A 27,952-nucleotide genomic window follows, 5' to 3' on the forward strand; every position below is an offset into this window, starting at 1 on the left:
GGATATTTTCCAAATTGACAGCAGTATGATTTTCAGGGGACTGCCTATAAGTGGCGGGTATAGCGGAAGAAAGGCAATTAGCCAAACAATATGCGCTCCAATTGGTGATTTGTCCAAGGCTCCAATTAAACTGTGGGTTGTGAAGCTTTAACCAGGAAAACCCCAGGATAATCGGGGTGTGTTTGGAACGTGTGATGAAGAATTGGAGGGTTTCTCTGTGATTACCGGAAGTGAGTAGCTGGACGGGTTTGGTGCGGTGTGTAATCCGAGAAAGGTGCTGACCTCCCAAGCCGGAGGCCTCAACAGGGTTATCCAAAGGTTCTGTGGGGATACGTAGTTTAGTGACGAGATCCAAATCAATCAGGCTTTGTTCGGCACCGGAGTCTATGAGGGCCTTGGTGCTATGGACTTCAGTTTTGGTACAAAGTTTAACAGGAATGTAGAGAAAATTAGGAGTAGTATGAATGGTGGAACATTCCCCAAGCGACTTGTCACTAGGGGGGGAAATCAGGAGTTTACGTCGCGGGCATTTAGAAACTAAATGTCCCAGAGCACCGCAGTAGTAGCATGAACCTTCTTCTTGACGCCGCTTTCGCTCCCCCGCCGACAGTTTAGAATGTCCAACCTGCATCGGTTCCTCCGAAGTGAAATGATCTGCTTTGGTTGGTGACTGGCGCGGAATAACAGAAAAATAAGGTTGGCTAGTGGATATGTGTTGATTACTCTGGCGATCGTTATGCCGTTCACGAAGCCGGGAATCAGACCTGAGAGCTGCAGAAACAAGCTCTTCGAACGAGTTAGCATCTGGTTGGGTGCATAGATGATCCTTAATGGATTCGTTTAGAGACTGGTAGAATATTCCTTTTAATGCTATATCTGGCCAGCCTGCTTCAACTGCCAGGACACGAAAATATATAACGTGGTCACTTACTGACCGACCATGCTGTTTTAAATTTAACAGGCGTCTGGTGGCTTCCTCTTGCTTGCGAGGCTGATCAAAAATTAGGCGAAATTCATGAATAAAATGTTCATAACTAAGGTGAGTAATGGGATTAGCTGATATAAAGGCTTGAGCCCATTGTAGGGCTTTATTTCTGAGTGAGTTGATGATGAGAGTAATTTTACTGTGGTCCGTGTGATAATACCTGGGAGCATGTTGAAAAATGAGCTGACCCTGTAATAGGAAGCCGCCACAGGCTTTGACGTCACCCGAAAACGGCTCAGGTTGGAGCCGGAAGTTTTCCGTAGCATGGGTGGGATCGGAAGCGGAAGTGTAGCTGTTGCCGGAAGATGGAAGGTGAGTACCTGTAGCAGAGTTAGCATATTGTCCGGTTAAATCAATTAGAGCTTGCGTCATACCGTCTAAACGGCGGAATAAGTCCTGCTGAGCCGACGCCATTTGAGTGAGGGTGTTAGCTTGATGTCCTAGCATAATCCCTTGCTGAGTTACGGCGAGGCGAAGTTCCTCCGGGTCAGCTGGGTCGGGGTTCTGGCGAGTTCGTTCTGTCATGACTTGCAAGGCTAGGCAGACCCAGACGCTGAAACCCGGAAGGACGACAGAAGGTGAGTAAGGATAGGTAAGAGTTTATTTTGCTCCGCTGATGGGTGATGTTCCGGTACGGCAGGGAGGTGGCGTGGCTGGAGAGGGTCCGTGGATCCGGGGCGAGACCTGAGGATCGGCGATGGCTCAAGACGAGGCTGGAGGTCCGCCTAAGGCTCGTGAGGCGGCTTGGCGTTCGGCGAGATTCCCCAGTGAGGCAGGTAACTCCCGATGGGCGTCTGCTTGGCGAGTCCAGATTTGCGTGTCCACTCGTGGCATGAGATTCCTGGAGACAGGACAAGATGTACGTAAGACAATGCGAGAGATCTATGACAAGGGACTGTGAGGTGACCAGACTAAGCACCATTAGAGGCAACGAACTCGCGTTGAATACTGGTCCTGGAGCTCCTTATGAAGGTCTGGCAGGCTGATGAATTGAGTGGCGGCAGCTGAGGTGAATTAGGCCAAGCAGAGAGGGGAGGGGGGAGGAACCTGACAGAGGCACCATGACAAAATTGATAATAATAATTTGTGCCCAGCCGGAATTCTGGGACACCAAGTCTTTTTTAAATCTGAATTGATGTGACAGAAAAAGCCTGGGGCAACACTCACCAGATTTACACCGCTTTGACATTTCAGATAAAGCCTCTTCCAACTGTAGGTACTGGTGCTAGATTAGTGTCCGGTAGTGACAGTCCTGTGTGAAAACCATATGCTAAAAGTGGGTTCAAGGACACAAGAACCTGTGTTTTAACAAAATTGTATAACTTAAAATTCAGAATTTTGATTTTGTTTCTTGCTTTATCCGCACCCCTGTTTCTACAATATTTAAAAAATAAAAACAAATATTCTAGTCAATAAGTCAAAGTGAAAACAGCAAAGATAACAGAATATTATAAATGCGTGTCAGAGTTAATTCATTTGACTGGAAACTAAACAGAAATGGGACTTTCTGCAGGTCAGATGATTGTTGCCCCTTGACCTTGTAACCTGAGCTTGTCTTCTTATAGAAGCACAGGTTGAGCCAAGCAAGAGCTTCACCAAACTGGGTTAAAAGTCAGCGTGCCACACCAGCAAACCAACTCTACAGCCAGATAACAGACAGTTCAATGTTCAATTAGAGTCACATCATCAAAAACAAGGACTTTTAACCCACTGCTGCATCTCTGGCCACGATTGTTTACTTGTTTTGTTTACAGTAAGAGAAAAAGAACGCTTGACGTCCTCCTTTCTCCTCCCCAGCTCTGTTTGACAAACCTTTGAATCTGCTTGGGGTTTAGCTTTTTACTCCAGAAGCTGCTTCTAAGATTCAACAATTTAGAACAGTTTTTGTTGAAAATAATGCAGCTGAATATTTTAAAACAGATTATTTTAAAATCATTACATCAATTCAAGGAAAGGATCAAGTATAAACCGACCCTAGGCTGTAGAAAAAAAACACAACATACGTTTTTTCCATTTTATTTCTAATCTGATTCTAATGGAACTTTTATTATGGAAATAAAATTCTGGACATTCTGGAGTCTCTCCTCCACATCCGACTCATTCGTGACACATGTCAAGTCGCTGTCATGTGTTGAAAATCCATCCACTAATTTCTTAACCCTTGTGCTATCCCATGGGGTCCAGATGACCCGATCCTTACATTGATCCCTACCATGACAAAGGTGGATATGGGTGAAGAGGATTTCATGTAATCCATGGACACTAGCGAAGATCAAAAATCATTAAAGAAAAAAGGTTCAGCGCACTGTCTTGTGGGGTCTAAATGACCCCACTCCCAATGTTAAAGTGCCTAGGATAGTGCAAGGGTTATTACACCGGCAGCAAAATCGGACAAGGCTTTAGTTACGGGAGAATCTGTATCACATTTCCTACATGAAATCTAGTGTATAAATGAAGTCTAAAACAGCTGTAGAAATTTTAGAGAATTAAGATAAACTTTACCCTCAAACTGGAAGCTTAAAAAATGGATGCCAACTTTAGGCTAGTACAGGCGGGTCTAGGAAAATATTGTCTGATACTAAACTGGTCCATGGACTGAAAGAGGTTGGAGACGACTGAACTGAAGAACAAAAGTACAGTAAAATCAAAGCAAACTCACTTAAAACGTGTTTCTGTTGTTTGGAATTGAATCGGTTAGTTCTAAAGAGGCCCAAGTCCACAATTTTTTCAAAATAGAGATATTATATGTTCTATGGTCAAGGGAAAAGCTATCTGATTATGTGCAAAAAAGTCCCAAGTCTGTTGTAATGTATTGACTATGCTTGACAATTAAAATGTATTAAGTGCAATGTTCCTGGACTTGGGCCTCTCTTGCATGGGTTTTGCTTTATCCCATGGATGGCAGCACTAGTTATCCAATATGGCAGCAACCCTGTTTAATTTAAGAAGGGCCCAAGTCCAGAGACTTTAGTTTGCTAGTCCTCTGAAATGATAAAAGTGAGGTGCTTCATATTATAGCATTTGTAAGTTATGAACTAGTGCTAAATCTGGGTAAAGTATTAATCATTTGGTGTAGCCTCCCTTTAAGCTATGCAATTAAAATCATTTCCTGGAAAAACAAACCTCTTGGACTTGGGCCCCTTTTGAACTAACCGATTCAATTACATGCGTGAACCGCATTTTAGGGTGGGAACTCAAGAGGCTGGAATGTGACTCAAGCCGCAACAGGCTGAGTGTATAATTAAATGCATTTTCTGTGGAGCGATTTTCATAAAACCCTGAAGTAACCGCGTCAAAACACAGTTAGCGGGTGCAGGAAGCTCACATAGCTGCACAGAAACCAGGTCACGTTCTCTGGCTCTGCTGTGCACCCCTCAGGAAGAACTCATGCAGGCGGATGCTCCACCCAGTCCCAATTTTTCACATTACAGTTCAACATTTGACTCCCTCTTTATCTCTCCCGGAGCCCACTACATGAGGAAATGCCAAGCTGCACGTGACCGCCCCATCCCTCCATGATCCATCTCTTTGTGTCCATCCCTCCTGGGTTTCCATCCCACCTGCCGTCATGAATACTCCGGGCTGACGCACAAAGTGTTCCGAACAGGCTCTGCCTCAACTGCATTGCAAAAGTCTCTAGTTTTCACAACAGTTTGGAAACAAACTCCCAGACACGTGGCCTCACACACAGTAGACGCACACTGTGAATCGATGGCATACTGCCAATCTAAAGACACCTCTGTAATGAGGCTTGCAGCTCCAGCAGCCAATCCACCAGAAGAAAACCAAAGGCATGGCGGTAACGCGTCCAGCTTTTACCCAAACTTCACCGAAGTCCTTTTTGTGTTTCAGTGTTCAGGCCGGCATGTTTTTTCAGGCGAACTCCTGTCCACGGGACAGGTAAAGTGATGCCTGGGAAAGTACAGTGAAGCCAGGTCTCCCAGGATGCAGAGGGAAAGGCATGCTTTTGTTGCAATAAAATACAGTCAATGTGTGTTTGTGTGTGTTATATAAAGTTAAATAAAGTGGAAAAGGTTACATGCATTAAAATTCTTGAACACCAGGACAGTGTGAGAGCAGGAAGGCGGTAAAACAAAAACTGTATTTTTTAAAAACTTCCACAGACTTGTCCAATTATGTTTATACGAGGCTTATACAAGGTAAGGGTAAACAAGTAAACAACAAATAAAAGTAAGATTTAAACAATTTTTAAACCCTCAAAATGCTTTCTAATCCAACATATGAAATGCAGAAAAATAAGATCCAAAAACAAATCCAAAACAGCAGATCTACTTATTTATCAATTGCAAAAAGTACATTTAGAAGATAAATGTGGTTGTCATGGATGTCAATCAAATTAATGCAAATGAAATTGAGGAAAATGAAAGGAAAACCGTCTCAAGACTTCTGACATCACTTCATCTCCCAGCAACCCCGGTGGAAGGTTTCTGGATGCCGCACACCTGACTCTCATTCATATTCACTCACAGTCTACGTAAACACTGAACTGACCCTCACTTAGTTAGTGAGAAGTTTTATTGGTGCCACTCTGCCTGCATTACCAAGCGTTACATCCAGACCTGATCTTCTGATTTCCTGACCCTGTTTAGGCTTTCACTCTGTTTGCCTGCCGCCTGCCCCGAATCTCACCTGGATCCTGATTGCTCCCGTCTCTTCTCTGATGCTCTCATGCTCATTATCGACCTCTGGCTGCTTGATCCAGATTTAGCTTTGTGGACTTTTAGCTGAGCTAATAAACCTGCTGCAATTGGAACCAGCCATCTGCCTGTCCCGTGACATTTGTGGCCCACCCAGCATATTTTCTATTCAATCTTTTTCAAACAGCATCTGCTCCTGATTTAACACAATTTGAATAAAGAAAGCTCAGAAATGCAGTTTTAACTTTAATTTTCTTTTTAAATGTCTGGATAGTTCTGACATTACTCGCCATTTTTGTTGCACCACTGTTTGCTTGGGGGATAAGGGGCTGTAAGCTAGCGGGAGAGCATGCAAACAGAGAGCTCTCAGTTATGGGTGACATAAAGGGTGGTGGCATTGCTTCTCGCCAACAGTCGAGTGAATTTTTAAAGAACTCCTGCCACTTTGCAGTAACTATGTCCTAAAAACAACACAGGCTTTTTAAAATTTTGGTTAAAAACAGCTTAATCATACTTAACAGACCACTGGAAACTCCTACCACAGATCAAAAGATGATCAGAGTGAGACTTTTCGGTGCAATCAGTTTTTCTTCAGCAAATGAGAATGTTTTAGAATGGAAATTTGACAACTAAATCAGCATTTAATCAACTTCTTGTAAATCTGAAATTGAAGTAATAAAGTTTGGCAATGAAATATAGACTTTTTTTTTTTAAATCAAACTTTCCGATTTTACATTTTGGTGTTTTATAAAATGTTTACATATTTCTGCATAGATTTATACACTAACTTGTGACATTAAAAACCTTATCTAACCTTTATAGTCTATATTTGAGAATGCACTTTACATTGTGTCTCATTTGAGGGTTCTATTGCAGCGTTTGGACTTATCTAATCAGTGGAGTGTTTGCTGTCATTGATTTGGAGGTGGGATGTTGTCACCATGTGTGGTCTGAACTTGACTGTACAGTTGGCAGGGTCGGGGTTCAGCCATCACAGCTCCAGCAGCATTCAGGCAGTTTTTAGAGGGTAAACAAATGTAAAGGTGGCAGCAGAACTGCGGGAGGCGTGTTCCTCTGTGTGTTTAAGTGTGGCAACTGCTTTAGATAAACACATCAGCCACAGGTTGCCCAACTTGAACAAACAAAGATGAGCATTCAAAGCAGAGGTGTGTTCATACTGTTTGTACACTGCTGGCTTCGCGCTAAACTGGGAGCAGAAACTGTTTGGAAATGAGGCCCTGTAGCAGAACCGAGACCCATGAGCTGAGATCGGGACACCGGCTGCACCACATGTGAAGAATCTCACAGGTTTGCGTTCAGCTGCCAGGCTGTGTGGCGGCCTGGGCTGGGAGATTTCAAACGTTTGCCTCCGGCTGATGCTCAGTACCGACGATCTCTTTAGTGACCAAGAAAGATGACACAAATAATCAGAGATAACTGCCGATGCAAACATGAATGTGCACACACCTGTGCCTTAGATGTTGGTTATCCTCCAAAAATAAGTGTTTTGAGAGTGAAATCCTTTTTTAAATTACACATACTGTCTAAGGCTTTAGAGTCACAAAATTCCTGCAGAATAAAAAGCATACTGCACAGACAGAAAAGCTATCCAAGATCCCTTTGGTCGATAAAAGTTCCTTAAAAAGGTTTTACAAAAGGTGACGTTCTCTTAAAGTTTAGCCATTGAATCTGGATTTAAAGTCTAATTTCTTAAAATGTTTGTTTCTCATCCAATTGACCTTGTCAAAAACCTTTTAGTTTTTAAGCTTTTAACAAGAAAACAACTGTTCTGCATGTTAAAAGCTAATGCTTGATTTCAGGGTTATGGCTTTTTCTATTCAGTTCAATCTTCATTTACAAGTTCCAATATTAATGAGGTAAATTCTAGGTTTTAAGAGCAGGAGACAGATTAGCTCACCAGGAAACCAGACGGGCCTTATATTAAAACGTCTTTCCAAACTTCATAGAAAACATTTTGGGTGGTTCCATCATTCAGATTTAGTATCAATGGCAACATCAATGAAGGTAACTTTTATGTACCTCATCATTTTTATATTGAGCCTCAGCCACTGGGTCAAGTTTGGCTGCTGTTATTTATTTCTTTAAATTTTTAAAATAATGTAATTTTTAACTTTAATTATTTATTTTATTTTATTTTGTGTCCACTGATAATTGCCGCAACCCAAAATGAACAGAGAAATAAAATGATCGAATTACCTTAAAAGCTCTTAAGAAATTGTTCTTGAGTTCTCCAGGGTTAAATGATGGACCAAAAGGGGTGTGGTCACCTGATTGACAGATTATTAAATATTCAGCTTTGAAATAATCCCTTTGGAAATTTTTAAACAACTGATTAGCTTGTTTTTTTGTTTTGTTTTTTTCAATACATCACATTTGGAGAACACGGAGCTCACAAAGCTAACGGCTGAGCAGGAACCAGCAGGTCACATGACCACAGTCTATACATATAGTCAGTGGTGAAACCCAAACCTTTCCACTCAACACACTTCCTCGCTATGGTTCACCTTCAGCCGATCAGAATTGACTTGACTTGGTAGAAGCAAATTTGTGATTGGACGCCTTTTTTCCTACATCACATGTACATAAAAGGGCAAAGACAGTAGAGACACAACAATAGGAGAAACTTAACAATTTGCCAGAAAATGACAATTTACTTCATAATGAATTTATAGCTTTTTACCAACATAACATGTTCATATCTGTGGTTTGGAACCAATACTGCTGTTACTCTAAGCGCTAGATCCCTTTTTCAAGACGTATCTGTATCTTTCACATTCCTGATAAAAAGTGTTAATGCCTCCAAACCCTCACACCTGTATGAATGTGACAAGCCCCACCCATTCCCTGAAATTATTGTAGCACTACTCCAGGCACTTCTGGGTGAAGGTGCTCACTCACGTACTCCTGTTAGGACAGTTTGATGTGTTGAAATAACTGGTAGTAAGCAAACTAAGAACGATTGATACATTTCCTGGATGATTCCTCCACTCCCTATACCTGCTGTTCTCTGTGGAGGAGCGCACAATCGAGCTTATTTAAATTGCAGTCTCTTAATCTTCAGTGTCGGTGCGTCCCTGTTAGGTGTGTGGGATTCCTGCGCAGCCAACACTGAGTTCTGCTTGTCCTTTGTTTTTGTTTTTTGGTGTGACTTGTCTTAGTTGGTCATATTTTTTATCTTTTTGAAGTTTTCCCTCTTATTAGGAGTTTTGTTTTCCTGTTCCCACCTTGTGGCGTTGTCTGTTATTTATGAAATCGCTTCTCGGCATATTCCAGAGACTCAGCCTGATTCCTCTCTGCACTTGGGTTTCCATCATTCCAGTCGTACCATTCGGATCATCAGAATGCAGATTCTCCTGGGATTTGGAGAATTAAAATTTTTCCTGCTGATTTAATCAGTTTGAATAATAGAACAAAAAACACACCAAACTCACCTCCTGATTTAATACTTTTCTTTCAGCCACTTGAAACTCTGATGTTCAGATTGATGTGGTCAGATTTTCTGGAACTGCTTGTCTTTGAGCATTATTACTATTATAATTAAACCTTCATTTATGAGGGATAATCTCCTAGAAGCCTGGCAGGAAGTGATGCTCTGCTCTCTGATGATCCAACTGTTGACCCAGAAGAATGGTTGAGGTTTTTTAATCACTGTGAATCTTGGCAATAGACTCTGCAATGGTTTCTTAAAAGTTTGGATAAACTTTCCAAAACTCCTTACGGTTTTCTTTTTAGACAAAAATGTCAAACTTAACATTGTGTTCCTTTGAAACTAAGGTTTTCATGAGATTTGTTAACATCAGATGTGATTCTTTTTACATCATTTCTGAACAATTCAGTTTGAGTTTTTAGGACAAGAAAAGATTATGTAAAATGTTTGTGACTTATGGCAGGCATGTCCCAAGTTCGGCCTGAGGGCCAAATGTGGCCCGCATTCAAATTTCCTCAGGGTCCTTTCATAAAATCAATATGTGTCACCCAGCCCCCAGCATTTTCCAAAAAATGTGTCTACAATTCTCGATCATGATTGGCTAAATGATGTTTTAAGTCGTTGTAAACCTGGAGCAACACTGCCGTGTGACCGTATTTCTAAAACGCCAACTGTAAATTTCAAAAAGTGAGGGCCACTACTTCCAGAACAAGTGGAAATTAAAATATGAAACAAACGCGTCTGCCTGATTTGCCAAAAGACTGTAGCAGTTTTCAACAAGTTCAATAGCAAGTGGCAGACGAGACTTGCCAACCACGACAAGCTAATCAACAAAAGGTGCCAAAAATTGACAGTCATTTTGGTAAAAATGTATTCAGATGCATTTGTTCTCTATGTGAAAAGAAAACATTCATAGTTCATCTGAATTGATTTTTTTATTAAAATAGTTCAAAGACGTCAGGCTGAATGGTTGGCCCTCAAACATTTTTACTTCACCAAATCTGGCTCTCTTATATTAAAAATAATCCAGAAACCAACTCATGGTTAGACTTGGAACAGGCGTTATGTGGAAAGATCAACCTGTCACAGCTACCATTTATTAGCCAAACAGTTAAAAAACAGGATTGTTTCAAAAGCATTAATATAAATGCCACCTTAACAGCCTGGTGGGAATTTCTCAAAATATCAAAATCATCAATTCAACCGTGCAAAATGACACCCATCTGGAACAACCCGGACATCCTTATTAACAAAAAAATGATTCACTTCCCAGCATGGCAAGCAGGGGGCATAAAACAACTAGAGCACGTAATTATTGATAGAAGATTCATAACCCCCCAGGAACTTCAAGACAAACATGGAATAAATAACTTCTTGGAATATCAGCAACTTAAATCAAGTATTACTAAAAAGTATAAAATTAAAGACGACGATTTAAAGCTACCAGATGTAGTTACCACTCTGATTAATTTTTCAATGAATAGAACTCTCTCCAAAATATACAAACTTTTATGTAATTTAGATAACAATATTGCCCTTCCAACAAAAAAATGGGATGCAGATTTGAGCATCAGCACAGATGAAAGCTTCTGGTCAGAACTTTGTCTAAACACCTTTAAACTGACAAAAAGTCCAAATCTGCAGCTAATCCATCTCAAAACTCTTCACAGAATTTACTACACTGGACAGAGGATGTTCAAGATGGGTCTCAGTAACTCAGACATTTGCGAGCACTGTGATAATAATCTACCCGACAGCTACATGCACGCACTGTGGTTCTGCACTCCTGTCCAGGCTCTCTGGCAGCAGGTATGTGCCGATTTATCAGTCTGGCTTAAGGTTTCAATCACTGCCTCACCGTCACTTTGTGTGCTTGGTGACATGAGTGCCATCGATATAGAAGAAGGATTAGCATCTATCATTTTCATAACTCTTTGTATTGCCAAAAAAACTATTTTAATAAATTGGAAAAACAAGAAAAATATAAACATAAGTCAACACAGAAATCTGCTGTTTGATCATATCAGCTTGGAAAAAATGTCAGCCCAAAGCTCAAGTAACTTTGAAAGAATTCAGTCTCTCTGGTCTCCTGTGGTTGACTCCATGACTTAGGGGGTGGGGGGCTTGGTCGTCGCTGCTCCTTGCCCTTCTGCCGTGGTTTGGGGTGGGGGTCGGGGCTTCCGGTGCCTGGCGGGGGCGGTGGGGGGCTCCGTTGGTCGGGGGGTCGGGTCCGGTGCCTGGGTGGGGCGGGCTGGGGCGCTGCGTGGTCCTCTGGGCTTGGGTGTGGGGGTGCGTGGTGGGGGGGTGGGGTGGTGGTCTGGCTTGGCTTGGGGGGGTGGTCCCTTTGCCTGTGCTGGGGGGGGTTGGCGGGGGGCCCTGCTCGGGTGGGGGGGGCCCAGCGGCGCCGGATGGGCTGCCCATCTGCACCTGGGGCTGGGATCGGCCCTTCCCTGGCTCTGGGACGGGACGGGACAACCCTCTCGGGGCCCCCGGTCGCTCTGGGTGTCACCTGCTTCGGCTGCGGGGTCTGGGGTGGGGTGGGGTGGGGGGCTTGTCGGCCCTGTCCTTTTGGGGGGCGTTCTGGGGGGGAGGGGGGGCCCATTATTAGTACGGGTCGGGGGGGCTAGCGGGTCGGGGTCTCCGCTGAGGCAATCAGTGGTTGCCTCGGCCGGTTGGCCTCCTCGGTCCCGTCGAGGCCTGACCAGAGCTCTTCTAGGGCCGGCGTCTGGGGGTGGGGGCCTGGGCTTGCTCCGGGGGGGGGCGACGCTTTCTGGCTCCTCTCTCTCTGTGTGGGGTGGGTGGTGCCGGGCCTGGGGTGTCGGCGCCTCCGGGGGTGGGCCCCTGGGCTGGGTGGCCCTGGCCCCTTTGCTGGGGGTGGGCTGGGGGACGGCTGTTTGACCACCGGGGGACAGTCTACCAGCTGTCCCCAACTTACCCCCTTCCTTATATAACCTCATATTAGGGTGAGGGGGTGGGGGGTCTAGCCTGCGATGCGCCTTGGGGGGGGGCTACTTGGGAGTGGCCCCCCTCCTATGGTTGCTGTATGGAGTGGGCCCCCCCTCTTTCGGTTTTATTTGCACCTTAGACATGTAGGGTCCTTGGTAGGGGGGGTGCTTGGACATCACTGCAAGCAAGCAGCAGATGTCCTCCTGGCACCCTACCCGCCAATTTTAACCGCACCTTAGACATTTAGGGCCCCTTGGTGTGGAGGGTGAGGGGACATCACTGTGAGTAATCAGGAGATGTCCCCTTAGTGCCCTACTCGCCAATTTTAACTGCACCCCCCTTAGTACACACACCCCTCCCCCTTCAATATATACATTCAAACATAAACACACACACATGCACACAAACACCCTCTCAAACACCCATACACGCACACACATTTTACAAGGAAGGTGGGACCTGGGTCCATCTGTCCCCTACCCCTTCCCTGGTGGGGGGTGCGGGCCCCTTGGCGATGGCGGCCGTGTCCCTTGGGTGCCGGCTCCCTGGGCCCGGCGGTGCTCTCTCCGCACGGTGGGGGGGTTCATATTACACCTGAGCCGGGGGTGTTCGTGTCCCTGGGGGGTGGGTCCTGGTCCTTGCCCCTGGGCGCTGGGCCCCGCCAAACTTCCAACATGGCCGAGCCTGGTCGGGCCATATTTATAACATCCCTTGTGGGCCGCCCTTTTTTCCCCGGGGTTCCCCCCTCCTGGGCGGGGGCGGCGGGCCCCTGCCTTGCTCCTACCTGGACCAACCGTGGGCCGGGTGGGTGGCTGCCTGGAGTGCGGAGCGGGTCTCCCTTGGGGGGTCCTGGCTCGTACCTGGGGTCGGGGCGGGGGGATGCCCGGAACTCCTGGGTGGTGGTGGGGTGCTCGTCTGGGGCTGTGGGCGTCCCTCTCCGGTGGGGCCCTGCGTTGGGCTCTTCCGGCGCGGCGGGGGGCTGCTTTCCTGGCTGGGCTCGGGCGGCGCTCTCTTTCCCTCTGCGCCTCCCTGCTCTCTGGCTCTGGGGGCCTCGCGGCGGTCCGGCTGGCCCTGGCCTGGGTGGCGGTCTTGGTCGCCCGGGGGGTGGTTGTTCCCTGCCTGTTCCCGTGTGGCGTTGGGGGAATTCCGGCTGCCGCTGCTGCTGCGGCGGGGGTATGGGTGTGGGGGTGGCTGGGCGCTCCTCCTCCTTCTTTTCACATTCCACCATCCATTTTAGAAGAACATAAACACTCACCTGAGCACAGGTGTTAGCTCACCTTTGCACTAATAGTTTGCATGATTGAATGAATGAAAGATTTCACACTAGTTGGTTTAAAGGCATAGGTATGCGTTCGTGAACACTATCTGTTTTGTGTGCATGTTGACATGTGGACATTTTTGCGGCTAGCAGGTGTGTTGATAATTTTTGAGTGTGTGTGAACAGGCCCCGCCCTTTTTGTACTACATTTGAACCGTACCGTAACGATAAACAACCAGTAAACCTGTCTGCTCTATGCTGCTTCATGGTCTTACCCCCCTTCCCCTCCTATTATCACCCTCCTACCCCCCCCTCTCTCTAACGTCCCTCTCTCTTCTTCCCCTCTTTCCTTTTCCGTCCGGTCCAACACCAAAGATTTTCAAACATGATTGAAATTAATAAATTTTGGCCTCAATTACAAAAGGGGTTTATTCAGACATACCTTTGGTTTGTCTGAAGATGAATAACCCCTCTTGTTAAAATAAAATATGTCCAACACAAGAGGCCCTCAGCTCTCATTTGTTTGCCTAGCTGTTGGACAGGACAAGTTGAAAAAAAAAAAAAAAAAAAAAAAAAAAAATCTGGCTGTCTTTACAAAAAGTGTGGACTCTGTTGACTTAAGAAATTAAAATCAAACCTCTAATGTATTTGTTAATGCTAAACCTTTTGTGTTTGCAGTCAAAATGCCCGATATTTTAAGACTGTGTTTATGTATTTTGATTATAGCATTTTTAATGTTTTTTTTTTAGTTTTTAGTTTTAGTTTTTGTCAACCAAACTTGAGCCTCTGATTTCATCTTAAATTCCATTAAGACGATAATGCCAGAGCTCGGAAAACTTCCTCCTCTGATTCTTCAGCACAGTTTCACTTTTTTTCACAGCGTTTTGGTTTTAAAACTTCCTGCAGTGGATTTGTTTGGTTTTGGTCACTGGGACTTATTGAAAAGAAACAAAAAGACTCAAATTCTCCAGAAAAAGCTCTTTCAGTTAAAACAGATGGTTCAAACTTGAGGTAATTTAGCAGACTTGAGACTGTTTTATTTATAAAATTAGGTGTTATAATTAACCTGACAACTTTCCCATTGATTGCTTTTTTCCCACTGTGTTTTGCCATTTTGTGAAACATCTTGCCTTTAATCTCATGACCTGGCATCACCATGCAGCAACATCAGAATTTATTATATTATCACAGTAGGTAATTCTGCTTAACTGGGGAGCTGTGACAACAAGATAAAAAAGGCTAAACAAGCAAGAGCTCAGGTCCTGAGAGGACAAAACCTAATTTTGTATTAATTTTGAGTTTTTTAGTCATCCTTTGCATCAGCATATTAGCATCATTTTGCTGTTTTTTTTAATTTTAATTCTTGATTGCTTTAACTTTTTGAAAAATTGTACTATTTTAGAGTTTTAGTGTTCCGTCTCCCGTTGGGAGAAGGAAGACCCAGGACACGCTGGGGAGACTACGTCTTTCGGCTGGCCTGGGAACGTCTCGGGGTCCCCCAAGAGGAGCTGGAGGACATGGCCTGGGAGAATGAAAGTCTGGGCATCTTTGCTAAGACTGCTGCCCCCATGACCCAATCATAGGCGGACAGAAGATACAACGATGAAAAATAAAAATAAATAAGGAAATACCAAGTATTTTACTGAGTCAACCTAAACTCCCCTTGATGAAAAGTATAAGAACATTGAAAATAATTAGGAGGAAACTTGGCCTCTTCAGAAGAAGATTCTGGTGGACGTGCTGTTTACATTGTCGGTAGTATCTGCAGAGGTCCAAAAGCATTATGGTACTTGGACTCCTTTAATGAATTAAAGTCCCAATCCAATCATCATTTGATCTAATTTCAAAGTGTTCCCAGTGTTTTTTTTTAATTATGATTATGCTGTATTTTGCCAAATTTAAAAAAAAACCATCCCTGTGTAGTTTTCTAGGACATAGTTTCTGCAGAGCAGCAGGAGTTCTTCAAAAATTCCCCTCTGAGTTGTGGGTGGGACTGTTGGCGAGGAGCAATGCCACCTCCCTTTCCCATTATCCATCTGTTTGCATGCTCTCCCACTAGCTTACAGCCCTCACAACCCCAACTTAACATCAAACGTATCCGCCTCACAGTTTAGGGGGCGTTTTTGTAAAACTCTCACGCATTTCCATGTGGACAAATGTAGCTACTACACATTTTAGGATGAGACTGGGTTGCATCAGCAGTGCAACAAACATGGTAAGCGACATTGAAGCTATCCATCCGTACGGTTTGGATCCAGATTCCAGTTCAGACGAGTAAAATAAAGAAGTTCATGGATCTATTTGTTTGCAAGCGGATGATCAAAATGGAACGGAGCAGGGAGACTGTGGCTTCCCGTATGAACTTCTACGTCACACCTACAAGCTTCTTCCAACTCCATTTTTTTGGTCTGTTCCTGATTCACAACGACTTTTAAAGAAATAATTTAAAAAGCCATTTTAAGATGAATTTTCCTTATAAATGCCCTCCATCATGAGCATATTTGCCACAAGAACATGGTAAAACAATATCATTGCAGTGGGTATTTAAAGCCTTTGGGCATCGCATTAACTGGCTGCATTGCATGTAATGAGGATTGAGATTTAAACCCCCAACTTAATAAAAAAAAGCATAGCTCTTTCTTTGTAAAATTATCGACTGTTTTCTTTTAATTTTATTATCTCATGCTTATACTATTTTGACTTTTTTTTCTCTCTCAATTACTCTGTAATTTATTTGTTGCAGCCTGTTGCCTCCATTGCTCTTAATTTTTGTGAATTTTTTTATTACAAGAATGAGCGACTCAGCTTAAATACTGGGCTCCCCTGGAAGAATGTGGCCCCGTCGTGGGTTTGGGGTCCTCCTGCATCCACATGGGTCTGCGTGTTAGATACACGCGCTGTCGTGACACGTTCATGACAGTGAATAATGTAAGAGCTTCTGATGACTGCCGGATGAAGAGGCGCGGTGGGCGGGGTTCAAGTGGTGGGGTGAATGGTACGTTAAAACGGGGCGGGGCTGCAACACATTTACTACACATCCTCTCTCGCCTTAAGCAGAACCGGAGCCAAAGCGGGAGGAAGAGCTCTCCCTTCATCCTGAACATTCGTTTAACGTATGCGTTCGTTTTCGTCTCGATAAGAAACCAACCGAGGGACCAGCTGCTGCCTCCACCATGGCGAAGGGAGAGGGAAGTGAACAATGCTCCAACGCCAGTTTGTTGGCCAAAGGAGTCGGAGAAAGCTCGGATGTGATCAAACTCCCCGCGAAGGTGCGTTCGTTTTCCATTTCAAACTAAGAAATGAATCCGGAACATGAAGTGAAACGTGGCTTGGAGGAGAGGACGTCCTGAACGTTGGTTGGGATGAATGGAACTCACCGGCTCTGACATTTGGAGTGGGCGAGTCACGTTTGCTAGCTTGGAAGGCGCGCGCCGCTCATTTGGATTTTCCCCTCCTTCACTAGTCAGATACGGAAAAAAACCTCAACATATGTCTCAATATTTATAATTTTTTTTTTAATATTCGAGAGAATTACACAATAACACCATCATAATTCACGTTCGCTCAGAGATGTGTCGTTTAATCACATTAGTCGTTCATTATTGACACGAAAAGCTAAATTATAAAAATTATTTTAAAAATGGCTACTTTAATGAACTGGCGTGACGTTTCAGTAAATAATGGTTAGTTTCTTCACTCACTGCCGATAAAAAAACAAAACTAAACATCTGCTAATCATTAAATCACCAAATTAGTTAATGACAGTTGTAACATAAAATGCAGATTAATCAAATTATTCATGCGGAATATGTAACAAACGAACAGGAACATCTCATAAACCATCAGTTTAGAGGAATTGTTTCAACCCATGAAGCCATCTGCATTTATGGGCTGATCCAACTTATTCTCCTCTCATGGGGAAGCCGTTTTACGTTATTGATGATTTTGTAAATGCTCCTGTCCTTATTTATTTTATTTTTTTCCTTCCAATTTGTACTACAAAAAAAGCTAAATGTGCGAGATATTGTATATTTATTTATGTATTTTTATTTGCAAAACAAATGTCAGTAGACTAACGCATTTACTCCGTAATTCAAAATAGTTGTTGCGTTTTAATAGTTTACATATTTCCTACAGGTTTGAATGGAACAGGTCAGTCAAGGTGACGTGTCGTTCACGTCAGGTGATCTCTGTTCTTCTTGTGTCCTCTGTCAGGCTGAGACCTGTTGAACTTGAATTTCAGTGATTCTGACAAATTTCAGATAACTTTTGAGAATATTATCATTTTTTCTTTTATCAAAGTCTTGCATTGTAATTGGTTATACTTAAAAAAAACACACCTGTTCCCTCAGAACCCACTGGTCACATTAACACATGTTGAAGTTCTACTACTAGTAAACACTGATGAGGAGTTGGTTCCCTCTGAAGGTTGTAGTTGCATACCTCTACACTAAATACACACATAAATACTTAGTTGTAAATGATACTTCCTTTCTGAGAGGAGTGCATACTTTTATTCACCTTCTCATGTAGTCAGAATGTATGTCCTCTTCTTGCCAAACCAAATCATTGTAATGCACGATTGTGCACTATGTCACAGAAATGTGCACTAGAGTTTAAAGATAGTTTTTTTTTTTTGAATATGCAATATGAATTCATCAAACCTATACATGGGATTTAAAAGCTAGTTGAAATCAAAAGTTCTTTCAGGTGTTTAATATTAGATGTCCTATTTCCAAAAGTTCCACTTGCGTTTAGTTGAAGGAACTCATCAGATTTTAATAACAAAACGAAATGGAAAAAAATGGACAAATCAAAATTTATGTTAAACTACAAATGAAGTCAAATGGATTTAGTGATGTCCACATTCATGAGACCGTAAACATGTTGTCATTGTGATGCTCTTCTGTCATGACGTGAATCTTAGCAGGACTGGGTGTTGTCACCTAAACAAAAGAGAAGTTAGATGTATCATCAACAGCTGCTGGGTTGTTCAGCTGTGGCCAGACCAGACACACTCTGAACATAGAATCACTGACAGGTCTTTGGGACTCGTCATCTTCATGAGGTGTTACAGAGGACTTGGTCTCAAGTGCCCCCCCTCCTGCTCTGAGCTTTTAGCTTCCAAATGGGAATAAACCTGTTTTAGTCAAACTGGCAGAAATCCACGCAGTCGGATCAGATCGCTGCCAAGGTGCGCCCTGCTGGCTTGTAGACTTGGTGACCGCAGGTCGCGTCCCGACATTACCTGCCGGTGATTTGTGCCTCCGCTCGGGCCTTTGAAAGCCTGTAGAGACCGCATTGATGGTGAAGAAGAAAACACTGAAAGCTTGTTTAGAACCAAAGCTTTTATTGTTTCTGAAGGATTTCTGCCAACTGTGCTGCATGCTGGAGGGCCTTTCTGCTGGTTCAGATTAACAATGTTTGGCAAATTCCTCAAAAGACTTTTGGGAAACTTTGTTTGTGCTCTAATCGGATGAAGGAGAGAGGTTTGGAGAGAAACTGAGGTCTCTTACAGTATTCCCAGTCTTCAGAAGCCTCCATTTCTGCTTGGCAGACGCCCTCTTTAGAATTCTCTTACCCCTCGTATAATTACAAGGGCTTGGCTCTGCTGACGTCTCCAAAAGTTTGCTGACAGCTGCATTCTTTTTGTTTGATCTTTAAACAAGTGTGCATCAGGACTTTACCCTAATTTCTTTTCCAATCCTTGCTTCTTCCAGAGTGAGTGCAGGAAGAAGTTGACGGTCTGCAACAAAATCTGCTACGGCATCGGCGGCGCGCCATACCAGATCACCGGATGTGCTCTGGGTTTTTTCCTGCAGCTCTACCTGCTGGACATCGCTCAGGTGTGTGAATTCAAACCCACGGCATCAACCAGCGCCCTCTGACTTCAACTGTATGAGGAGCTTTACTCGCGGGCTCCTTGAGAGAACAAGGGAGCCGATTGTCCAAAACAGCAAAAGTATCACTGTACTGGCTGCAAAGAAAGTGCAGCAGGAACAATGGCAGCCCACTGAGGAGGGGCTCGCTTTAATGGGCTTCAGCATTAATCTGCTTCTCAAGGCGCAACGTCGTGTAAGTCAAAGCTATCCCAGGGTTCAGCTTTGTCCCCCACTCAGGCCTGCTCATCATGAGTCTATTGGGCAACGCAGCAGGAGCCTTCTATACAGTAACAAGTCAAACATCCATGGAGTCTGCTGAGCTGTATGTTTTGAGATCAGATCCTGGTTCTTTTTCAGGATTTGTTGGACGTTTAGGTGTTAGAATTCCTCATTTTCTTCATAAAAGTTAGTCCGTTTAAAACACTAGTAAATGAGAAAGACTTTTTTATAACTCTTTACCACGTCGTATCAGAGTTCAGCCTCGCCTTAACGTTCAGCTAAAGGTCATATTTTACTGCTGTATAATGTAGTTATAATAAAGTTTTGAGTCATAAACTGATTCATGAGACTCAAGTCGAAATATTTCTGTTTTCTTCCTCAGTTGGATCCCTCTTTAGCCTCCATCATTTTGTTTGTTGGCCGGGCTTGGGACGCTGTGACTGACCCCACAGTGGGCTTCCTGGTCTCCAGGAGCCCGTGGACACGTTTTGGACGCATGATGCCCTGGTGAGTTCCCCCATAGAGATGAGAGGCTCTTAGCTTCAAATTGCATTTCTGAATTTTTTTTTATTCAAATCGTTGTGAATCAGGAGCAGATGAAAAAATGCCGTTGGGGGGAGAGTAAAATATGCTGGACAGGCCACAAGCTCCCTGCTCTGCTCCATTCTGATCATCCACTGGCAGACAAATAGATCCATGAAGGTCTTTGTTTACCTCGTCTGAGCTGGAATCTGGATCTAAACTGTACGACTAGTTATCTGGCATTTGTGTTGCAGTGCTAATGTTAGGTAGGGATTTTGAGGGGCTGTAAGCTAGTGGGTGACCGTGTAAAAAGGTGGATGATGGGAGGTGGGGATGGGCTTACTTTGCGCCAATGGTCCCACCCAAAACTCAGAGGTGAATTTCTAATAAACCCCTGCTGCTCTGCAGAAACTATGTACTAGCAAACAACACAAGTTTTTGGATTTTGGCTAAAATCAGCACAATAATAATTAAAAGAGAAAATAGACCAAAAGATGATCAGAGTGGGACTTTTAGCAGATCTCTAAATAGTTCCTCTGAAGCAAGGGGGGACAGTTGGGGAAATTCTCCCCTCTCCTATTGTACATCCTATAATCTCTGAGGGTGGGGCTTAAATGGGACATGTGTCCTTATTTGGGGCGGGTCTCACCCTCTCTGCGTCACTGCATTGCTTCTGCATTGACCACGCAGGCATTCAGGAGCCTCCATGCCCCCCCCTCCATGTGTCATGTGCAGACACACTCAGCTGCTGTTCTTTTTAGAGGCACGCAGACCTGAAGCCTTTTTGTCCCCCAAAAGACTGGACTTTCTACATTTTCTTTGCTATGTCCTCCACCACAGGAAGTGACATTAACACCTTAAGGCTGACTCACACCTGCTCCACAGCGTTTTTCTCTCTATCCCAGCTCCAAGTGTGATTCATTTTCCCCTCGGGTTCCCCTCCTGAACACTCGTCATACCTGTGGAGGAATCTTCCCCACAGCAGCATTAGAACGGCATGTCTCTATCAGGATAGAAGCAGGAAGCCATAAAAAGCTCTGATGTTTGTCACAAAACGTGGACGTGTGAAGAGCGTTACTGTCTGTCCTCTGGAGATGGACTAACCCACTTCATGAAATCTGAGGACATTTTGTTCAGACGGAATTCAAGTATTTTTTTTTATCAAGGCTAAGAAAACTCTGAAAAGAAATGCTTGTAGAAGGAAGTTCAGATCCTTATCTGAAGGAAAACCTGAATTCCAGCTCTGCAGATCTTAACACTTGGCTGCTGCTTCCCTCATTCCTGTGGCGTGGATCTGCACAAGGGGACTTGAGCTAATTAGAGAAAGTCTCCGTCGTGGATGAGGTGTGGCTTTGGAGAAAGGCCGGTGCGGTTGGGTGACGATGTAAGCACACAGCAGCACGAGGACGAGGCAGGCTGCTGTGTTGTAAAGCTCCTTCAGGGTAGAAGGGGGGGGGCGGGGTGACTCGTCTTCTTCTCCTATTGGTCTCCCTGCAACACACCACTCGCCTCAGCCAATGGCGTAGCAGCATTGAGCCATGCAGGACTTTTAAACGTGAAGTGGAAGAGGTTACTACAGTTCAAACAGAAGGGTTAGAGATACAAACACTGCCATTCATTTATCTAAAATCAGGAAGTTGACCTCACAAAAACACAGAAAACAGGTTTGTTGTTGTGTGACGACAGTTATCTGCTCATGGCGCATGTATCAGCCGCTTGATGTTCTCACAACCCAGCGTGTTACACGATGTGCACTGATTATTTTCTCGGAATCAGGACACTTGTATTTGTTATAAAATAAGAAAACTTCAAACATGGCGGCCCTCTCTAGCCCACTGTTCCCCTGAGGACAGATGGATTATGCGGATGCATCCGTGAGAACAGCAGATGTAAAGTTTTCACTGTCAGAGGAGAACATTGAAGAGCACCAGAGGGCAGGTTAAATGCCCCACCACAGCTCAAAGACTGAAGTGGAGCGGATCTTTGAGCCATGGTGGGATCAGAGCACTTCGATTAGATGAAACCCATAAATGGATCCATTTCCATGCCTTCACACCCTGGGCTTTTCCCAGCATGCCTGCATCAGCTGCTTCCTGGGTGTGGGTGGGGCTTGAGCCTCTTCTGATTGGACAGTTAGGATCTGACCACAGGAAAGGAAAAAGATACAAGACCTACTTTTCCAGAGCGTCAGTGTAATTTCCTTCATGGAATGACATCACACGGTGTTTGTGCTCCTGCGCTTCTGACGGGAAACATGTCGCGAGGTGGCTGCATTCTTCAGCACCACGGCTTCGCTCAACCCGTTTCCTGTCATGAACCATAACAATGAGAAATGAGGAACACTCTGAAGAACAATGATGATTTCCATTGTTCTGCCCTTCATTCACTCTTTTCTTCTTTTCTTTTTTTTCCAGGATCATGTTGTCCACTCCTCTGGCTGTTCTCTCTTATTTTCTCATCTGGTACGTCCCCCCCTTTGAGAATGGAAAAGTATTCTGGTACCTCTTCTTCTACTGCACCTTCCAGGCCCTCCAGACGGTGAGTACCTGCTCCACCCGTCCTCTGTCCTCCTCTGGCTCACGAGTCAGGGCCATGATGGAAACGTCCTGCCTGTTTGCAGCATTATAGTCACTTTTTACTGTGATTAGACCAAAATAAATGTTTGATTTTTGATTTGATTTACTTTCATTTAACCAGCAAAGTCTTATTGAATTTAAAATCCCCTTTACAAAGGAGCCCTGGGGGGGGTCACTCATACACATATACATATACATATACATATACATATACATATACATATACACATATTATAAGGACAATTAACAATAAAACCCATAAATCTGTTCAACTTTGAAGATTTTTACTGAAACCTTTTTTAAATACTATTACTCTTAAATGATAGTTTTTGTGTGTGTTCTTTATGTTGTTCAAATGTGTCTCCTCTTCTTCACATCAGTGTTTCCATGTTCCGTATTCCGCGTTGACCATGTTCATCAGCTCTGACCAGAAAGAACGTGACTCTGCCACTGCATATAGTGAGTACAGGAGTGCAGGCCTCCCACCGGTCCTGCTGAGGGTCTTCTCCTAACCCTTCCTTCCCCTCCCGTCCATCAGGAATGACCGTGGAGGTTCTGGGCACGTTGATCGGCACCGCCGTGCAGGGGCAGATCGTGGGAATGTTCAACGCGCCCTGCATCCACGGACCCGCGGACATGATGTCGGGGATGAACGTCTCGCTCTCGCTCAACCAGACGGAGCATACCATCTCCCTGCAGCACACGGTAAGCAGTTCATGTTTGTTTCTAGGTGGATCATCCAGACACCAGTTTTCTGAAACCTTCTCCTCTCTGCCCCCCCTTTAGAGAGTGGCCTACATGATTGCTTCTGCAGTCATCTCCTCCATTTACATTCTCTGCGCCGTCGTCTTATTCTTTGGAGTGAAGGAACAAAAAGGTATAGCATCCCTCCACTTTTACCCTGAACCTGCCTTCAAAAAGTCCCATAATGCCTTGTGTCATGGAATGAGGAGATGTTTATAGTTGCAGCTCATTTGTGTGGTTCTGTTTGCTCCTCCAGAGGCGGGCCGCCTCCAATCAGAACCCTTGTCCTTCTTCCAAGGGATAAAGCTGGTGATGGGGTACGGGCCGTACGCCAAGCTGGTCATGGTCTTCCTCTTCACCTCGCTGGCCTTCATGGTGGGTAGAAGAACCATAATCAGAAACACAGATTTAGTTTGTGCTGCGTCTCTGCCACTGGAATCCGTTTCCAGCGGCTGCCTTTGCACAGCCGGCGCTCTTCTTCTCCAGTTGAATGCTGGGAGTGTGTTCCTCGTCGCGGCGGCTTGGCCCGCTGCACGTCTGGCTTTCGGGTGTGACTGAGCGAGCTTTGTGTGTTTCTCCCCGCAGCTCTTGGAGGGAAACTTTGCTCTGTTCTGCAGCTACACGCTGGGATTCAGGAACGACTTCCAGAATGTTCTGCTGGTCATCATGGTGAGTGCAGCCCCCCCACATACACTCACACACACACACGCTCTGGCAGGTGACATTTTCAAGCAAACCTTAATGGATGCATCTCCACGGAGTCCCAGAGCGACGGAGAGAAGCTGAGAGTGCAGACAAAAGCATTTTGTGTCTCATCAAACACATAAACTGTCTTTGGTTACAAAGTCTGTACTGTACTTTTGTTCTGAAGTCCTGGCTCCTTTTCCCCCCCCATAAATCGTCAGATTAATTTGCATGAACCCCACACGCAGTAAAGTTCACTTCTTCTCCGGTTTCCTTTGTTTCTAGTCGACCTAAAGAAAGAAAAGCATCACTGACTCTTTAGATCCCGCCTGGTATTCCAGCCGATTAAGACGTACGCGCCTTGAGCTCACGCAATGCAACTGTACAGCGGCGAAAGTACAGGTTAGCAGGGCCGGAGAGATTACACGCTCTGAGCCTCTACTCCACGGAAAGGATTATAGAGCCAAGACTCCATCTAAGTTTTCACAGAAACTGCCACTCAAAGTCCTTTTTTTGTGAAAATAATCCCTGCTTTTTGGAGTCATTATCAGGATTAATGTGCTCCAAGGAATGAAATCAGAGCGAATCACATTAAAGCTTCATGCTTTGGCTCTGGATCAGAACAGTGAAGGTCCAATTAAGGGAACGTCTGCTATGCAGAAGTGCCTTTTTAGGAAGTCGGGCCACAAATGAACCAACTGTTAGATATTTCAGATGCTAAGTCTTCTTTATCAGATTATTTAGTGGAAAATGTGGTGACTTTGAAAGGACATGCAGACTTCAAAGTTGAAGCTCAGGCCCAAGCAGGCACCCAACGAGCCGATTTAACACACGAATCGCGTGAGAGCAAACGGCAGACTGACTGCAAACAAGCACACTTATTCGTGAAACCACGACCAACCATCTGCAGATAAAACACCGTCTTTCAGTTCTTCTCATTTTATAAAGAGTAGTTACCCATCAGCTGTTACCACCTTAAAAAAGAGACATCCCGTTTGGATTCTGCTGTTAGAGATTTTTAAGGGGAACCTCTTCCACAGTCCGGTGAACACTCGATTCTGATTTTCTGCAAGGTGAACGTTGGCTGGCCCGGACGCCAGTCGGTAACCAGAACAGCAAAAGTTTGGGACGGTTCATAAGAGGTGAACTTACCCTAAACGTGAAGTTTGGCATGTAGACCACCTTCCTCTGCTGCTCCAGAGTAAGGCTTTGTAGGCGTTACCACGACGACGCATCCCACCACGTATCAAATGGTCTTCTTTTTGGGTAAAAACCTAAAAAATGATGGGATTAAAGCATTTATGGGTGTTTATTTCTATTATAAGCGGCCGTGGTAGAAGCGGGATAATGACCTTGGAGGTGTCTGTTATCAGAAGTTAATGCATTAATTTCTAAAAGCAGACACCTCCAATGTTTATCCGAGTGTTGGAACAATTATTTAGGGATTGTAATGGCCTTTCCTTCTGCTTTCAGCTCTCGGCCACCCTGACCATCCCCTTCTGGCAGTGGTTCCTGACTCGCTTCGGGAAGAAGACCGCGGTCTACGTTGGCACCCTGGTGAGTTCAAGTGATGCCGAATTAGCTTGACTGACAGTGGAAGGGAGCTTCCCAAAGTAAAACCGGAAACTGTTCCTGCTTCCAGTCTGTGGTTCCCTTCCTGATCCTGGTGGTCTGCATAAAGAGTAACCTGATCGTCACTTACGTGGTCTCCTTCTTCGCCGGGGTGGCGGTGGCTGCAGCTTTCCTGCTGCCCTGGTAAAAACCGCTTCAGCATTTCTGTTTTTTTTAACCTTTTTTTTTCAAATTTAGGTTTTAATTGTAAACAAACTCTCCTCAGGTCCATGCTCCCGGACGTCGTGGATGACTTCCAAGTGCGCAACCCCGAATCGGCGGGTCATGAAGCTATCTTCTACTCCTTCTACGTCTTCTTCACCAAGTTTGCCTCTGGAGTTTCTCTGGGAGTGTCCACTCTCAGTTTAGAGTAAGAGTTTCACGCATCTGTAACCTACTTCAATCTCCCAACATGGACTTCCCTCTCAAAAGCAAGGAAATGCTGACTGTTTTTTAACTCGTTTTTTTGTATTTATGGATTTTCCAGCTTTGCGGGCTACATCAGTCGAGGCTGCTCTCAACCCTCCAGTGTAGACTTGACTCTAAAAATTCTGGTTTCCGCCGGTCCAATCGTCTTCATCATAATCGGCTTGGGAATTCTGTACTCCTATCCGATCGACGAGGTGAGACGGACGAAAAACCGAAAGATGCTGCAGGAACTGAGGTAAGGCTGCGGCGCGCAGGACAGGAGCTCGCCATGGTCGGTTCTGTGACACCAGAGCTAAACGTTTCTGTTCTTGTTTTTTTTTTTCTCAGGGACAACGAAGCCGATTCAGAAACGGACTCTGCCGAGCTGGCTAATATTATCTAGCACGTTATCAGAACCCCTGCGGACCAAATGGAGCGGACCGGCACTTTGCACTTGACAGACCCAGCTGACCCGTCCAGGCCTGTCGGATCGGAAAGCCTCTGCCTCGTTGGGCCGCGCCGATGCTGCTGTTCCACGTACAGAACTGTAGAGTTGATGCACGTGTGTAACTGTGAGCCTGGCCGAAGTAAGGCCTATAGAAAAAGCCTTACTTTTTCTATAACAAACTTATTTATTGGGAATCACTGAGTTTTGTTTTTGGACGGAAGCACTTGTTAAACTACACAAAAGGGTGTCGAGCTTGTTTGAATTAACAGGTGCTGCTGGTAGAAGTTTCTGCTGTTTTATAGTTGAACAGCAGCGTCGCCTTAACTCCGCCTCTTTTTTTAGGGGCTAAAAAAACAACCCAAAGCGACAGAGTTTCTGTGTGTTCTGAACACCTTATAGCAACGTAGTTGCCCAACCCATTGGTTCCCCCTCGCCGTCGTCTTTCTATCCGTCTCTTTGAAGCTGGATTTCAGAACAAAGAGTTCTGCTGAAACTACTAAAGCACCCTTTGTTTGCACAACTCACTGCCAGGTTAACCTAACCATCCACGTATTTAAAGAAAATGTTCTCATTAAGCTGTTTTCTGCAGGTGCTTTAATGTGATGACTGTAAGTGGTTCGTAAGTGAGGAGTGTCTGCTCATATTTATTAGTTGGACTGTTCAGCTCCCGTTTGCTGGTTTCTCAGTGTCTTCAGGAACGACGATGCATTTCAGAGCGGGAGAGAGAACTTTTCTAACAATCAAGTGTTTTTAAATCGGTACAATCCTGGCATTGAACCAAGGGAAGCACACGCCTGTACAGTGGGGTTAGGGCGGGGAAGTGTTTGCTTGTTTTCTGGATGTTTTTGTTTTTGAAAACGATCTCTGCCAACCCTCAGCTCCTGTCATTTAAACTGAGATTTTTCATCTTTCATATCAGCCGATATGGAAATGTGCATGTGCAGTGTCATATGTTATACATACTGTTACATCTGTATATGACAACTGAGTTGCCAAAGTAAATTTCTTGACTGTGGTTCCTCCTCAGGGGGGGCGGGGCCAAGGCGTTGTTGTAAATCATCCAGTTTTGTTTTACCAATGAATCTTTTTTTTTTACTTGAAAGTTTCCTTTACAAGTTTGAGGCTTTAGCCAAACGTGTGAGCTTTAATCCCGCGGAGACACACGAGCCTTGTGTACACGCCTCCTGTGCAAATGTAAATATTTTGTGTAAATGTGTACAGACCTTTGATATTTGTGGCTGCTCGTGACAGAAGCTCCTGTAAAGATGTTGTATTTAAAAACGACGTGGAAGATGACCATTAAACCGATTACATGTTCTCTGACTGAACGGTGTGTTTACTTGCAGAGCATGGAAGGAGGTTCAGGTTGATCAAGAACAGGAATAAAAATAAATAAAAAAGTACCGACAGGCTCTACAAGTTTGATGGAAGGAGAAGAAGGAACATGTCGGGGAGCACAGAGTAAAAGAGATAGATGTTGTGGAGCAAAGATCAGGAAGGGTGAGGATGAAGAGTTGGTCCTGACAACATACCTGTGGAGGTCTGGAAGAGTTTAGGAGAGGT

General features: G+C 44.5%; 1 protein-coding gene across 1 annotated transcript; it reads left to right on the top strand.

Moving 5' to 3' along the window:
- Positions 1-16,322: 16,322 nt before the first annotated feature.
- mfsd2a (major facilitator superfamily domain containing 2A) lies at positions 16,323-27,712 on the top strand. The gene is made up of 14 exons (XM_004073880.4): positions 16,323-16,564; positions 19,016-19,141; positions 19,779-19,903; positions 22,333-22,456; positions 22,875-22,953; positions 23,033-23,199; positions 23,281-23,371; positions 23,495-23,613; positions 23,824-23,907; positions 25,396-25,479; positions 25,565-25,677; positions 25,760-25,903; positions 26,021-26,197; positions 26,290-27,712. Exons 1-14 carry the CDS (start codon positions 16,469-16,471, stop codon positions 26,342-26,344), a joined length of 1,584 nt encoding a protein of 527 aa, XP_004073928.1. The 5' UTR covers positions 16,323-16,468; the 3' UTR covers positions 26,345-27,712.
- Positions 27,713-27,952: the final 240 nt, after the last annotated feature.

This window comes from Oryzias latipes, chromosome 11 (assembly GCF_002234675.1).
Source record: "Oryzias latipes chromosome 11, ASM223467v1".
In the NCBI taxonomy this organism is placed as follows: Eukaryota; Metazoa; Chordata; class Actinopteri; order Beloniformes; family Adrianichthyidae; genus Oryzias; species Oryzias latipes.

Bases quoted from the DNA above. Each gene is read 5' to 3' on its own strand.
- mfsd2a (XM_004073880.4), top strand. From the start codon at position 16,469: ATGGCGAAGGGAGAGGGAAGTGAACAATGCTCCAACGCCAGTTTGTTG. The intron at 23,372-23,494 runs GTATAGCATCCC...TTGCTCCTCCAG, and splicing joins TGGAGTGAAGGAACAAAAAG to AGGCGGGCCGCCTCCAATCA. The intron at 25,480-25,564 runs GTGAGTTCAAGT...TCCTGCTTCCAG, and splicing joins CGGTCTACGTTGGCACCCTG to TCTGTGGTTCCCTTCCTGAT.